The sequence below is a fragment of the Aulostomus chinensis genome, chromosome 23 (assembly GCF_037954235.1).
Source record: "Aulostomus chinensis isolate RoL2024-O1b breed Wild chromosome 23, RoL_Achi_v1.0, whole genome shotgun sequence".
Lineage (NCBI taxonomy): Eukaryota > Metazoa > Chordata > Actinopteri > Syngnathiformes > Aulostomidae > Aulostomus > Aulostomus chinensis.
The window spans coordinates 11,510,641-11,526,982 of NC_141342.1; the positions used below are offsets into that span (position 1 = coordinate 11,510,641).

Here is a 16,342-nt window from a genome sequence, read left to right on the forward strand (position 1 = left end):
TTGAACCCATCTGCTGTGGGACTTGCTGCACCATGTGTGACAGCGTTAGCATCAATGTTACTGGTGTGAGCCCAGCTGCTGGTAGTGCTAGCAGCATCTGTGGAGGTGGGTGGGGTGGGAGTGAGTGTTGGGGTGTGGGGGTGGGGGAGCTAGAGTGTTTCAGGGGCATAGGACTTAAAAAGTTTGGGAACCACAGGCCGGCTGCTGCCCCCCTGTTCTCAGCCTTCATGGCATGCTAAGCTAACTAGTTATTGGCTGATAACTGCTGACATGTGCTTGACGGTTGTATCCATCTATTCATCTTCTTCAATTTGTGCGTTTTCAAGTCGAATTTCTATTCATGGCACATAAGAAAAAAAACAGTGCTTTACAACCATTGGCAAAAGAAACAGAACAGATTATTGAAACTAAGACTTAGTAAGATGTAGTCTGATTAAAGACACTGATTAAAGAATAAACGTAACAATTTAGGAATGTTCTCAAGCTAGAGTGGACTGTGTTTCAAGGGGGCCTATCTGATGTGATGTGGTAGTGCATTCACCAGACCCAGAAGACACCATCAGTGTACACCAGGGGTGTCAAACTGATCCAGTAAAGGGCCGTGTGGCTGCAGGTTTTCATTCCAACCAAGCAAAAGCAACACCTGAATCTACTTAAATCAATCAAGCTGTGTCCACATGGCTCATTGGTTGGACCAGGTGTTGCTTTTGCTTGGTTGGAATGAAAACCTGCAGCCACACGGCCCTTTACTGGATCAGTTTGACACCCCTGGTGTACACTATCATTGCTTTCGCTCATTCTGAAATGAGGAGAATAGATGTCATAATTTGTGCAGTGCAAGGGCTGCATCGTGATGCATAACATACTAAGACTACATAACCTCAGAATCATTTTTAGTTCTTGAATTTCAGAAGTTTGTCCCGCAAACATCCATCCATCCATCCATCTATTTTCTACTGCTTATCCTGTTAAGGGTTGCGGGGGGGGGGGGGGGGGGGCTGGAGCCTATCTCAGCAGCCTTTGGGCGAGAGGCGGTGTACATCCTGGATGCATCATGAGTCCATCGCAGGGCCAACATATATAGACAGACAACCATTCACATTCACAGTCGCACCATTTGCATGTCTTTGGACTGTGGGAGGAGCCGGAGTACCCAGAGAGAACCCACGCAGGTACAGGGAGAACATGGAGACTCCACACAGAAAGATCCCATGCTCAAGTCAGGGCTCTTGCTGTGAGGCGACAGTGCTAACTACTGCACCACCATGCTGCCTGTCCCACAAACATTTAAATTGTAAATGCATACAAGCACACAAAATCACATTGTCATGGTTCAAGTTAAGTTTGTGTTGTATGAAAGAGTTAAGGAGTCCTAGGGGGCTTGACAAGCAGAATTTGTCAATGGAGATGCAGAATAATGTCAGCAGAAAGACAGACAAAATGACCAAGAAGGAGTCAAAAATGGTATCATGAAGTTTCTTGACAATTGATCACTTATTTGGCTATTTGTCTGAGCTTTTCATGATGAATCCTTCGTATGTTAAAAATTCCTTGAGGACAAACAACGTCACAGAAGGCTCTCGACTTTAAAAATAATCTTTCATTCTTCACCAACTGGTCTTGTATACCAGATCGCTTCATTGATCTTAGATTTTTGCAAAGCATCTGCTCTTCCGAACAATTTAAGTTATGGTTTCTTCTGTGAAACAAACCACTTGAGGTCAGCAATTAGTTGTCCAAGGTATAGAATTCCATATCTGCTAGCAATCATGGTTTGCCAATGTGGAGGCAGACCCAGTGTGCTTGGCTACCATCAAGGCTTCCTGGTTAGCGAAGGTTGTCACGCCATGTAAACGCCCTTCAAAATCAACATGCCAACTCAGGTGTGGTCTGGAGTCCAGGGGTTTCTGATGCATCAGAAGTGATTTGGTTTGGCGTGAATGCGAAGTTCATCTGGAGGCAGCCTTGGGATGAGGCTTATTATTCTCCACAGTACGACATGAGGCACGCATCCTAATTAGAACACATCTCCTGGTGAGAGAACGCTGAGGTCTGACTGCTCCTCCAATCTAATCAGCTTCCTCAGTCAAGAAAACAGCCTCTCACTCGTCTGACAAACGGATGCAACAGCTCCGAAATGCCACTGTACAACTGTTTCTAATTTGGAGGACTTTCACAGATCTTTGTCATGAAAGAGCACGTGCCCAACAAAATCTCACATCTTTGCCATCTTCCGGTCTCTCTCTGCTGGAGACAAATTAAAAATGGGCGGGTGGCTGGGTGTCTATCTGTAACGTGGATGTAAGGATCTGAGTCCAAATTTTAAGCATTTTGCTGGCCATCACTGATGAAATGACAAAGTAGGTTCAGCAGGAAAATGGCTCACATTTATACATGCGTTTTAGCAGAAATATTTCTTCAGATGTCTTTGTTCTTTCATGGTATTGGTATAGCACGTCACATGCACACACTCCCTACAGACCGCAGCTCCAACATTGGACTGCAAATAGTTGTAGAACATGTATCATTACGCACTTGTGACTGTGCCACACTTGTCAGCACTTCATTTTAATTTGGCTCCTAAGCCACTGGTGATTTTGACCGCTGGGACATCCTGTCTGCTGCACAAGTTAAACTATTCTGAAGCGAAGTTCACTGCTGAATCTCTGCCTCTGCAATGTCAGCTGCTGTCTCCCTCAGATACCACGGAAACATGAGATTCCAGCTCATGTGAGCACAATAAAGGACGCTGAGTGCCGAGTGAATAGTACTGTTGTAATTTGGTGCATCCTAAACAGAGTATGCATGTAAAATGCGTTTTCCTGTAGGCATGCATTAAAAACTATCGCAGAAATGTAAAGTGCCTGTCGGTAATGATTCAGGGCAGACGCAACCCTTCTTTTGTCTTACTTTTGAGCTCATTAACCATCAGAAAAAGTGAAGGTGAAGCTACATGAACAAACAAGGCTTATGTAAGTGTTGGACTACATTAGCATCATGAAGAACATTGGTTCAAGGCACAATAGCCAAGACAACATATAACTGTTTAAATAAATGTGTTATTTTGAGCCCACATGATCTAACCTGATTCCAAACTAATAAAAACAGCGAAACAGGTTATCTTTGTGTCTCACGGCCTCAAAAACAATTTAATTCAGGTAACCAGTTTTTATATTATGACAACAAATTAGTATGAAAGAAGTTACAGTATTACAGTATATTTTGATTAAAGATCATCAACTTGAAGAAAAAAGTTACATCTTGTGTCCCCTAATAAACGTCACTGATGGAAAAAATCATACTTTTTGGAGAACAATTCATTCAATTGAGGGAACAAGTTACTGAATATATTGTGGCCTCAAAATAACCAAAGGGAAGAAACAAGTTATATCCTGTGACCAGAATAAATCAAATTGAGGGAACGCATAATATCTTGTTGCCACATATCAATTAAACTGGGAGTAAAATGGCAGTAAAAAGTTATATTTCATGGCCGCGAATTGTATTGAGGGAACCAGTTATTTCTTGTTGCCCCAAGATTATCAAAACAAGGGAACATATCATCTCGTGACCACAAATAAATTGAATCAAGAGAACAAATTATATCTTGTGCTCTGAAAACAACTAGACTGATGAAACATGTTGTGTCTTGTGACCTCAAACCAACTAAATGGAAGTAAAGTAATATCTCATGGCCATAAATTAAATTGAGGGAACAAGTTGTATCTTTTTCTCTTTGTGGCCCCTCCAGGGCACCATACATGCTTGTATTTGACATGACTTTGTTATTAATTGGTACTTTATAGCAAAACAGACCTCTCCTGTTTTGATTCATGAAAAGGAAAATATTGCTGCTTTAAGAATTAATCGATGTTCAAAAGGTTATCCGTCTCATAAGAGAGTGAAATATAAAAGTGTATGTGTCCTTCAACAGCAAGCGCTTATCAGTATAAGAATGATGTGAAGGTATTTGGAACATTTACCACGCAGCTCCAGAGGGATGAAATGATTTTGCATTGTTGTAGATGGAAAAAAAAAAGAAACCCAAATAATCAGTCCATTAAACAAAGACTTAGAATGGGGGATTAACGCAAATGTTTCATAACAATAAGACAAAATATGATTCAACACAATATTCACACATTACTTTAACAAATACTCATTAAGCTTAACAAGCACCTCATTAGCTCGAGTGCAAATAGGTCACGTCACAGTGCTGCGAAATGCAAAGGATTTCATGATTTGCATGGGCTGCGTCCTGAGGGAATTTATGTTTGAAAAGAAAGCTGTGTGTGTGTGTGTGTGTGTGTGTGTGTGTGTGTGAGAGAGAGAGGGGGAGAGAGAGAGAGCGAGAGAAAGAGAGATTTGACCTGCAGGCAATCTCTGGAGAGCCGTTCACTCGTAGAGTCTAATCAGACTCTGGCTGATGCTTGTTCAAGGGGATTGCTCCTCTCCAGCCTTCAGGCCTAATTAGGACCCATGTGTACCATACAGAGAGTTGCCACTCACGGCGGTGACTGGATCGGCGGAGGCTCACCTGTGTGGGCTCAATAAGCCACAGAAACGAGCTGATGCTGGAGAGGATGATGGCGGGGGGGGGCATCAGAGGGGCACACTGCCTACACCCCTCACCTGCAGGTCATGTGAGTTTCATGCATGTTTTGAACAGAAGAGAGAGAGAGAGGGAGATGGTGAGTAGAGGGGAAAAAAAGCAGATATCTGGGCTTGGAGGTCCAGAGAGAGAGAGAGAGAGAGAGGAGCATCTTTTATGATTTCTATCTTAACAATGCAATGTGACCCTTTGCAGGAAAGGGGAGACGCCAGAGAAAGAGGAGAGAAGGCTTTGCTGTGTAAAAGAGAGAGCTCAACTTTTCAGTACCTGGAGGAACCTTCAAAGACTCTGCTACATGAAAATTTCAAGAGGGCTTAAGATGAGTACAGGTACAAGCACTTGACTCACGAGGTATGAGAGAGAAGAATGTGTTCTACAGTTTGCATGCTAGGAGCAAAATGATCACTAATGAGTGTTGTTAGGTAAGAAAACATATTCAGAGTTCTAATATTTGTGAAAAACAGAAACCCTTGTAGTCTGTGTGTTCTCTTTAGAGTCTGAACAGACCTTTAGATTTATATGAAACAGATCTATGTCCTGCCGATCTGAACGAATTGAGGACAAATGCAGATGCAGATTTTTTGTTGTTATTAGACTAAAATACTGTACACCAGCTGACCTTATAACCTTCGAACGACAGATCGTTACAGCCCATCGTTATAGTTATTTCAAGAATGTTTTTTTTTGGGGGGGGGGGCGTTGAAGATATTAAAAAAAAACTTAAATGAAAATTCAGTTTATTTAACGAGTTCTCCCTTGAACCATGATCCACGCGTCTGCCAAGTCTCATGTCACACTGGCTCAGAAGTTCTAGCGTAATACAGCAGACGTGGGTGAAAAGCTCCCTGCTGAAGGTAACAAGCACTCAACCATTTTAACGTGTTTGCGTTGTAATTTCCTGAAGGTATTGTACATGTGTGGTAGTCCAACCTCTCACTTGGAATGCTGTTACACATTACTTACACAAGATGGAACTCAACACTGACGTCTTTCCATTCTTATGAACACTGCATTCTGTAATTTTGTAACAGAGTAATTAAAAAGTAAAACTCAGTCTGGTCCCTCTTAACAGGAAGTTTTTACTCCCCTCCTCCTGACCTTGTCACCTTTTTACTTTGGATTTAAGGAGGCCGGGTGACTAATATGAACGCCCTGTCTCTGGGTAGATGTCTGGTTAATTAACTTTTAGCGATGGTGACGAGAACATCAACTTGGTGGATAAGGAGATTTGTTTCCACCCCATGTGATTACTGATGCATTATTTCCCCCACAAAATGTGCATTTCAAGTGTTAACTTTTCAAGTGACAAAGATTTTTAGCTCAAGATTGGATTATTGAGCATATGGCTGGATTCCTTTTGTAGATTACACGAGAGAATAATTTTGAGATTTTGTAAACAGAGGGTTTTGGACAGTTTAATTGCTGTCAATCTCTGAAGTCATCAGGCAATGTCTGACTGCTTTGCCTCTTAGAACAAGAGCCAGTGTTTCAGGTTCCCACTATAACCAGCAGATATCCAGTCCAAGACTTTCTTGTTGTTTACAATCCGTATAGCAACTTCAGATATTTTCATGGAGTCAAAAGACGACCAATACGAGCGTATTATTTCAAAAGTAGCCAATTCACACTCGGTTAACTTTTAAAACAACTACAATGGCTTTGTTAAATTATCAGACGACAGACACTTCTCCAACCAAGCATTTCAGCCAACATGTTCTGTCTGGTGGACTGGTTTATGTAGCCTTTTTCTACCATGGTGGTACTCAAAGCTTGTAAACACTCACACTCTGATACTCATCAATTAGGGGTTCAGTATTTTGCTCAAGGACACATGGGGGGAAGTGAGGAATGAATCAGCTACCTCTCATTTGCCAGACAGCCATTCTAACTCAGAGCCATGCCGCCCCCTGCACTCCACATGGACGGTTTACGTGGACTCAACCAAGACCCGCTCTACTAAAACAGAAACCAGAAGCTGCCCCGTTGTGACATTTTCTTTCATGTATAAATGCGTATCTGTTGTAGAGACTATACTGTTGTTAGTAATGTAGCTTTGTCAAATTACTGGCTATTTCTGAATTCTGGAGTCACCAAGAAGTCATGCAGGGGGAGGACAACATCTTTTGAGTTTGACACGCCAAACCGTGAATTTTTGAAAGGCACGTTTTTCTTAAAGTATTGTAACGCCTAAATCTCTCAATCACAGCTCGAACGCAAAATGACATTGATGTCAATGCATGTTCTGCCTAAAGTGAAGTGGGAATGTCGGCTCAGTGTAACAACAATTAGTGTCCCATCAACAACCGATGGGAACATTAACAGATCCGGACAAGATTTTTTTGATTTTAATTCAGGTTTTTATTATCCACAGCAACATGTACAGAACTGCTGTACACTGTGATACTGATAGAAACAATAATGGCATTTTTAAAATCTTTTTGAAATAACCATATTTGAAAATTGTGTGTGTGTGTGTGTGTGTGTATGTATGTGTATGTATGTATATATATATATATATATATATATATATATATATATATATATATATATATATATATATATATATATATATATATATATATATATAAGGCTTTCAAATCGCACTGCTACTAATGATGAGATATATTTTCTGAATCCAATGTGTGTATTGCTGCAGTATTGTATGAGTCTGGCTGAAGCTCACACGGTCTATATTTAGTATTCATAGCAGGCGGCCAAATCCAAACTTTTTCCCTGCAATCATGTGACATGCTGTCCTAGAATGTATTTGATAACCTGCCACAACTAGGTGTTCCCTCCTTTGTCTTTGAAAAGTGATTGAAATTCTTTACACCCACTCATCCACCTACCAGCACCACCAGCACCACCGTCGCCGCGGCACACACACACACACACACACACTCACACTCACACACACTCCTCACAGCCAGACACCTCAAAGGATATGTTTTCATTTGCAGCGAAGAGGGAATAATATAAAAACTGTTATGTGATCTAATCTGATTTGAATAAGTAAATGTTAAAATCCCAATGGGGCGTGGGGAGAGTGATGGTGGATTTCATAATGAAGAATGGATCTTTTTTTTGGGATGCATTTGTGCTTCTGCTTTTGTTGTTGTTGTTGTTGTTGTTGTTTAACAATGGACGCTGAATTGGTGATTAAATAATTTTTGCAAGACAAAAACCAAACACAGGAATATTTTGCATGGAGTTCAGTCCAGTAAAAGAATGTAAAAGAAAATCTTCCACCCGCTATAAAACTGATGAGACCAACAGAAAATGATATTAGCTGGTTCACATGACTGTATGGCTTTACATTTCAGATTAACCACCACAGTGCTGCAGCTTAATTCTGCTTTCCCTGAAGACTTCACTGACATTTCCAAGGTCTTGCTTTCAAACCCTGCCTTGATTAGTGAAGCAGGTTTAAGAGGAACTAATCTTATTTCCTGAATTTTTTTTCCCCTTCTCCCCCCCCCCTCCCTTTTTTTTTTTTTTTTTTTTATGAGCCGGTCAGCAAATGGCGGATCTAGTCAGCAAGAATATAAGTAAGAGAAGTCACGGGATCCTGAAGCTGAAATGATTGCAGTATCTAGCGACAAGCAGGATGCTGGTGCTGGCTGGATCTTTACAGGTGCAAAAGCAATGTCATCTTAGATGTTGCTCTTTTCATTAGTGTCACTTCAAAGAATAATACCGAGTTTGCTGCATCATTTAAAAATTGTCTGGAGACTGCTGATAGGTAGGCTTCACTGTGACAAATGACCCTAGGCAAACAGTTTTTGAGATTTGTGGAATACATTAATCTTTCTCTAAATATATACGTCTCTACTCCCACTTGAAATCATGACCCACCATTTCATAAAACTTGACATTATAAGGTCTATAGAAGTCCCGCAGCTGCTCAATTGCATCTCTGTCTATCTGCACATGAGTCCTGCCCTTGGACTTGCCCAGGCAGCGAGGCGAACCGCTACTCTCAGGCTTCTTAAGGCAAGGGAAGCCCTTGGTGCGGTTGAAGTAGAAGTGTTTGTCTGTGACGATTCTTTTTAACCCGAGGAAGTCTTGCACCCGAGCCAACTCCCCTGCCGGGTCTGTGATAAGACGTTCTCCACTAACAAAATGGATCTGAGCCAGTGGGAAGTAGCGCAGCCAGTTTTCAAGGTGCAGAGCGTACAAGCCGATCCGAATGGCGTTCCAGGATGTGTCCACAATGCCTAAGCTCTGGTTTCTGAAAGCCAGCACCTGGAAGCTCGGCAGGTCTGGAGTTTTGGTTAAAGTCTGGGTGTAATCTGATATGGCGCGGGTTACAGGGTCTCGCACCACCACAATCAGCTTGGTCTCTCTGGACATGGCAGAAATCCGGCGTGGTGTCTCTTTAGTCACAAAATAACTTGGTGTCTTCTCCATAGTGATTTGGCTTTCGAGAGTCCTTGGCATCAAACCCCTAATAAAAAACAACAGAAAAAAAACAAACATTACCTTCATTTCTGAAGACATTTTTTTTTTGCAATCCTTTTTTTTTAATTGCTTGCACTGCCAGAAATGCCAAGATATTCAAAAACAGAGGACATGATGTCCTTGAATACACTCTGTCAAAAGGGAAAAAGTCTGTATATGATGTTTATTTAGGGCAGAATTACGCAAGTGAGTTTTAAAGGCGTAAACCCACTCAACTAAGTAGCTCCAGTTTGGCCATGAACCCAGTTTCCCCATGTAAACGATAACAGTGGTCTGATGTCACAGGAGAATTGTCTTGCAGACAGCCCAGTATGGTTCAAGAGTAATAAATCACCATAAATGCAGGCAGAGGACATACAGCAGAGAGACTGTCGAGTTACTTCTGGGTCTTCAAAGTAGGCCATCGCGGTAAGAAATCATCTGAACAGGTAGGCTTTCAAATAGATTCTAAGACCATGAGCGGAGAAAATCACGGTCTTCAAACTCATCGTTTTATTACACTGTAGCTTTTTTCTTATATTGACGCATTAAGGTTTTTTTTTCCCCTCTAAGAAAATGCATTTGCAAGTGCATTTTTCTCTTTAGCTTACCATGACAGTTTTCTTGCATACTGGCACTTTTCACAAGTTGCCAGTAGAGTATAAACAGTATTACTTGCGTTCATGACAGACAGACAGTGCCAGAGGTGAGTAGTACAATGCAGTGTAGTCAAGGAATGAGCCCTAAAACCCCGAATTACGACTGCACTGGTGGAATATCCAGTTCCGTTGTGTCAAAATCAATGGGCTTATCTTAAGCATGGCACAAGCTGTTGCTCAGTCAAGCACGAGTGGAATTTTTTTATTTTCAAGTCAGTGCAAACGATGTGTTCACGCCAAGCGGCATCGCCCTTTATCTAGCAAATGAACATGCGCTTTGTGTGCTTCGGAATGTGCTGAAGTATGTTAAAGAGGTGTTGTCTGGTACAACCATGATGTAAGTTTACGCCATACACCAAGAACAGGCTGGTCTTTGGTCACTGACATTATGTGTCAAGTGCTGTTTCATACTTTTCTTGGGTGTTCTGTATCGTCGCTTGAAGCCTTGCCTGTCTGTCCTCCCTTACTCTTGGCGAGTGAGTCCACCCAAGCTGACATGGTATCCAGTGCGAGTAGAAATGCACCCGTACCGAGCCATACCCACCCGAGCCGAGCCGAAGTGAGCCAGTGGAAACGCGCCCTAAGATAAGGCCTGTGTTTCTTGAAATATTTTAACATTTTGGCAGTAAATGCAACGTCAAATAGCACACTGGTGAATTTTAAAACTTTTATGAGTCTCAAAAGTGATTCAACAAAACTACTGATGCTTTTAAGGACATTTAACATCATAACGCCGAAAGCAGAGCAAGCCCGAAGCTTAGCTGTGGTGAAGTTAGGTGTATAGTACTGTGTCATGTTAGCATTGTAATTCTTGCAATTGCATTTGCACGTCGCAAATCGTAAAAGTAGTATTCATTTGTAAAGATTATGGTGTGAAACAAAATGCTCAAGTCTCAATCACTTTGGTTGGCCCCAAAATTAATTTTTGTCTATAATCAATGATACAATTTAAATATTTCATAGAAACTTTTGGACATTGTCGAAAGAAATCCATCAAGTTGACCATTCATCAGATCTTGAGTTATTGTTAACGTTTATAGTTGCAAGTGTTTTTGCTGATGTTACATCATCATGCTACCGGCAGCTAGTAGTGAAGCTAACGTTGGTTAGCAGTTCATGGTTTGGATTGTTGTTGTTGAAGTTTTGTTGCATCATTTTCTAAATCAAATAAATAATACATGAATAAATTACTTATTTTAAGATATAAAGAATCATTTACTTAAGTATAAAGCACATTATACGCATATTGCCTACATATTATATCAAATGTAATGCATATTGGGAAATATAGTATTTTTGCTCTCCCTTTGCTGCTGTAACAGCTACAATTTAACTGTCCATGGGACTAATAAAGGCTTTCCTTATATCTGATCATATCTTAAATTATCAATGTTATAAACATCCATGCTATCTTGTAGTACCGTATATATTCAGTGTAGTACTTTGATTTGCTGATTCCAGCTGTCACACACACCAGTACTGTATGTAAATGAGGGGAATACCAGCTCTGTTTTTTCCATTTAAAGCTCCTGATAGGGCTTTGAATCGGGTGGCAACATGTCAATCAAAACAGATGACGTAATCAATCAATCAATCATGCTTATTTTGCAAATAAAATGGGACAGTTCACCCTCAAAACACAGACGATTAAACCAACTGAAACGTCATACTTGACTATTAGTTCATATAAGAGGGATTGATTCATTTCCTGTGCTGACTTACGTGATTATGTCATTACATTTTTCCTGCCGGTCAAGTTGCCAGCTGATGGATTTAAAGCTAAAGAATATTCATCACTCCTCCTTTTCCTTTATCCTCAATACGATTGAGTATTACACGGGAGGCGCAGACATCACTTGGCTGCATATTAATCCACTATGACTGTTCAAAACAATAGTTTGGCCTTTGCTGATGAGTGTTTACATGAGAGGCCATTTTTGCAGAGCCATCTTTAAAAGTCAGCGAGTTTGGCATTTGACCTTTTTTTGTCACGACATCTTTGACAGCTGACAATCAGACCACGTTAATAGGCGAGAGGGTTCGCAACATAAGACACATCTCTGAGATAAAAGGGCTTCAGCCGCCAACCGTCCTGAGGAGTGCCAATTAGAAGAGATGCCTTCCCTTCTATAATTATTTTATCATGCTTTGGATACACTTTTCCTATGGCAGGCTGCATGACAGCCATGAAATGGGTTTTGGATCTTTGCGCACGTTTTTCACGAGTGAGCCCAGACGTGACTGTAATTCTGGCTCAAATGATGAAGAATGTAAAATATCAGTGTTAGAAATAGAATAGATAGACTATAATAAAGATAAACGAGGAAATTAATAAGGCTTTTCAAGGTGTAGCTTTAAAAAAAAATGCAAAAACAGACATGTTTTGGGGGGGGGGCAGTCAAAGATAATTATGCAGCTCACTACATGAGACACTTTCAAAAGGGCTGGAAATTATCTCATCACTTGTGTTCCCTTCAATTATTACTTCTTCATCTCCCTATATTTAACTGTAACCATTTAAATAATGCATATTGCATGTTAACGCCTGAAGACGAGCGGCTTCGAAAGATTGTAGTAGAGATGAATGAAGAATAAAAACATACGGCAGCTGCACCAGTTTCTAAATAGCAGTTTTAGGAATTCAGAATTAAAAATGCACTCATCTCATGGTGGAATTCAGGTGGTATTATATTCCTATTTTTTCTGCTTCTATGTAGGCAGCAAGGTTGAAGAGAGCAGCTCTAAACTGGTACACACTTGCTGCCCCTGGATCCGAAGCCTAACTATATTCCGTGATGGAGATAACTATATATACATATACACATATACACATATACACATATACACATATACACACACATATATATATATATATATATATATATATATAAAATTGTCTATCTCATATTGGCTCAAGATATAGGAGCCGGCGTGTTGTTACCTGTACCACTCCAGACCTCTATCATAGTTCCGGTCGAAGAAGTGAGTCTCGGTTCCAGCCGCTCGCACGTCCGGATGAATCCTGATGAACTCCAGAACAGCCCTCGTTCCCCCCTTTTTCACACCAACTATAATGGCATTCGGCAACTTTTTATTCCCGAACTTTAAATTGCCCATGGGTGGGCTGGGCGTGTCGCTCCTGACGAGGCTGAGAGGCGGTCTTAGGTCAGCTTTCATCCGAGATGCCTCATCGCCGCTCGGTCTCGCATCCGGCGACGGTAGGCAAGAGGAGGAGGAAGAGGGAGATTTCTGCAGGCGCCTGGTGGCTCCATCAGCCGAGACGCGCGGACAGCCGGCCGGTGGATCACCTGACGCTTGCATGAAGCTATCGGCCGGGAATAACGCGCAGTAGCACAGGTAGGACAGGAAGAGGGATAAGAGACAGATGGATGTTTTTGTGAGCCTGTGTGAGAGGGGGAAAAGTCGGTTGAAGAGGAGCACACATGCCATCTCTCCATGGATATGAACAGTGCATGGTTTTCTAATTCAAGTTCCTGGTTAGTTTAGTCGCGTAAAAGAGCATCATCAAACTTGGCAATCAACTCCTCCGTCACTCCGTCACGCCATCTGCATCCAGCCTCCGTCGCTGCGCCCTGACTTTGGAGAAGACATCCTCCACCCGTGAAACTGCCCATGGCCATGACGCACCGATGAAGTGAGAGAGGAAGCGAGGGAGTGTGTGTGTCTGTGTCTGTGTGTGTGTGTGAGAGAGAGAGAGAGAGAGAGAGAGAGTGGGGAACGCGCTCTGTTGCAACCATAGCGGACTGTCAGCTCCAAAGCGCCCGAGCAACGGAAAAAGATTTCAACTGGGTGACGTCACAACATCATTAAAACAGAATTCGTTCCCCCCATCCTCCCGTTCCTCCTCTCCTTCCTTCACTTATCTGACTTTACCAACTCTCCATCTCCATCACTGAATATTTTTGGAACACTTGAGAAAATGAGAGGATTAAAACGAATGTGCAGTTGGAGAGATTTTTTTTCGATCTGGGTTTTTATTTTTATTTTTAAATGTTAGGCACCGGTCACATTTCAATATCAAACAGTTGAGAAAGACAAGATAGCAACACCTCTGTGATTGTAACTCGCTTCCATCATGAGAGAAACCTCAGTAGATCATTGTTGCATCCTCTACACGAAAAACTACAAACGGACGTAACTTTTAGTAGTTAGAGATCAAGGCTCAGTTTTAGGGACAACCTTGGAATAGTTGTCTTCAAGGTAGTGTAGCAAATTAGTGAACTAAAGTTGCCAGATTTGACGAATTAACATTCATAAATAATAAAGAAAATTTTTTTTAAGTCACTGTGACGAAATGTGACCTTTTGTTTGAGTTAAAACAGCTTTTGGTCATTTAATTATAATAAAAAATAGCATTTTAAACTCAGTTTGTGGACACAAGAAACTCAAACTTTAGCATAAACTTGTTAACAGAACAGCAACAGATACACTTAATTTGAATTTGAATAGGTTGCAATCATGCTAACGAACCCTATATATAAAGAACAACACCAAGTAATTCCTGCTCATGTATCCTGAGATGAGATAAGATAAGAGACTATTAGTCTCAGGAAATGTCCCGGTCCAGGTTTGTTGTGAGCTAATTTGGTTCACAGATTAGATCAGGAAAACGTCACATATCAGGTGAATTAATGTTGTTCTAAAAACTGAACCCTCCTTGAGACCGGGGGCTGAAGCAGAACTCACATCAAGACCTTTTCCATATCGGCTGATATTGTTTTAGTTTTTGAAAGTAGCTTCAGGAGATCTGGGACAAGCTCCTGAGTTTGTGATCCGACCAGGACCCGGCGGTACAGTAATCCTGTCCCTCTTTGACAATGTTTCCAAACAGGAAAAGAAGAGTCTGGGTGAGGAGTTTGTGCAGGCTGGGTCATCCCTCTTAGTTCCCCGATGACTGATACAGATGCAGACAAGTCTGAGGTAGAAACAGAGGAGGATGCAAACTCCTGGGGCTGGTACGGGGAGGAGTTGAGGTGTCACAGTGGTTCTCCCGCGGGTGTCTGCACCCAATCTCAGCGGTCTCTGATTAAAGAATGATTTATAGGGGCTGGTCGGAGAGGCTCGCTCAGCAATCCGTCTAGTGAATGAGATTTTTCCCCGGGAAGAGGGCGGGTAAATCAAACCTCGAGGCAAGAACGCCTGGCCAGCTCAGCGGGGAGGGCCCGGTGATTAAATGTTATAATCACCTCTGCTGAGCGTGCAGCTTGTGTTTTCAGCTAAAATCAGTTTAGCTTAAGTTTAATTTACAGCACGAATGTCTTGATTTCACAGAATAGAGTTCACTTTTAAAAGTTGACGATATCCAAAGAAGAAATCCTTTTAGGCTGTCGAGGAACCATTTATGTTGTAATAAAAGATGTTAAAGTAAGACTTTATTTCAAAGAAATGAACAAAGCAAAGATGAATAATGGGTTCATGTAAGCAGAATGTGTTTTCTGTGACTGGAGGCCGTTGTTTCCTCCCCTGACCACTCCACCAGCTGCTCTGCTCATTTGTCAGAGATAAGTGAGGCCTGAGGGGGGGACACGTCAACCCGTCACTGCTCCGATCAGACGCTGAGTGCAGCTACAGATGATCTACACAACTTTACATTACACACGGATGAAGAATCACTCCTACATACACTCTGAACTGATTTATTTAGTGACAAACACGCAGGCACCGAGGTGTCTCAGTGTCGGGATGTAAGTGCGGTTTGAAAGGAAATGTTACTTATGACTGAGCTCATATCAGGCTTTACCTCTGCCTGTTGGAGCAGCAGGAAAAATTCTATATTAAATAAATACTATATTCCTGAGCATATCAATCAGGCTCTTTTGGTGTTTTTTGTGAGATTTTTAGCAGAGGCCGACAAAAATGAGGCAGCTGCAAAGTGTCACATATTTTCTTTTAGTTGCATGGTTTTTAAAAGAGCTTCTTGTAGTGGCCAGTGATTTTTAGATTCCAACGGAGCTGTTAACTGTGGATGATCAATAATGCTGCTACACTGCCACCTGCTGGTCAAATAACAACCACACTTCTAATTTGAAGTAGCTTTTAAAGAATAGTGGAACCTTTACTGAGAGGTTAAAAGCTGGAAACATGATGAAATATTGCAAAGATATCAGGAATCAGAGCTTTGAAAAGCTGTAAAAACATGAAAAAACACTCGTGGATGTGGACGCATCGAGCGCTGTTGGACACGGTTGCAGAAACCAGATAACATAGCAGTTTGTGTGAAGTTAGAAAAGCACATCAGGAAGTTCCGATCACGATCATTTAAAAATAATACCGTGATAATTTAAGTTTGAAATTAAGCGGAACAAAAGAGCTGGTTGTCGTCGGAGCAGGTTGAGGACGCTGAATAACGACCCGACAAGAAGAAGAAGAACTCAATACATGTCGCCCAAAAAGAAAGAAGAGAGATAAAAGATAAAAACAAACACCCATCGCGACCCATCACCAACCGTCAGCTGCATGTTATTTCATTTTCATGATGTGCTGCTCTGTTGATATGTGAACTACACGGCCGTGTTGTGTGTTTACGAGACACTCTTGCTCATATCATGTCATGTTTCATTGTGCCGCAAAATTGTAAATATAAAGACCGTAGTAAAACAATGTCTCGCCC

General features: G+C 41.5%; 2 protein-coding genes across 3 annotated transcripts in view; one reads left to right on the forward strand and one right to left on the reverse strand.

Moving 5' to 3' along the window:
• The window catches only part of lrrc4bb (leucine rich repeat containing 4Bb), a 36,402-nt gene that overhangs the window by 5,931 nt on the left and 14,129 nt on the right, over window positions 1-16,342 (forward strand). For both annotated transcript variants that reach the window (XM_086194629.1, XM_086194631.1), the window contains exon 2: window positions 4,808-4,941. The gene's annotated coding sequence lies outside the window, so the exon portion shown is untranslated. The remainder of the gene's footprint in view (window positions 1-4,807; window positions 4,942-16,342) is intronic.
• LOC147239544 (heparan sulfate glucosamine 3-O-sulfotransferase 2-like) lies at window positions 8,125-13,463 on the reverse strand. The gene is made up of 2 exons (XM_086194632.1): window positions 12,653-13,463; window positions 8,125-9,059 (listed from the first exon to the last, which is right to left on the reverse strand). Exons 1-2 carry the CDS (start codon window positions 13,159-13,161, stop codon window positions 8,441-8,443), a joined length of 1,128 nt encoding a protein of 375 aa, XP_086050758.1. The 5' UTR covers window positions 13,162-13,463; the 3' UTR covers window positions 8,125-8,440.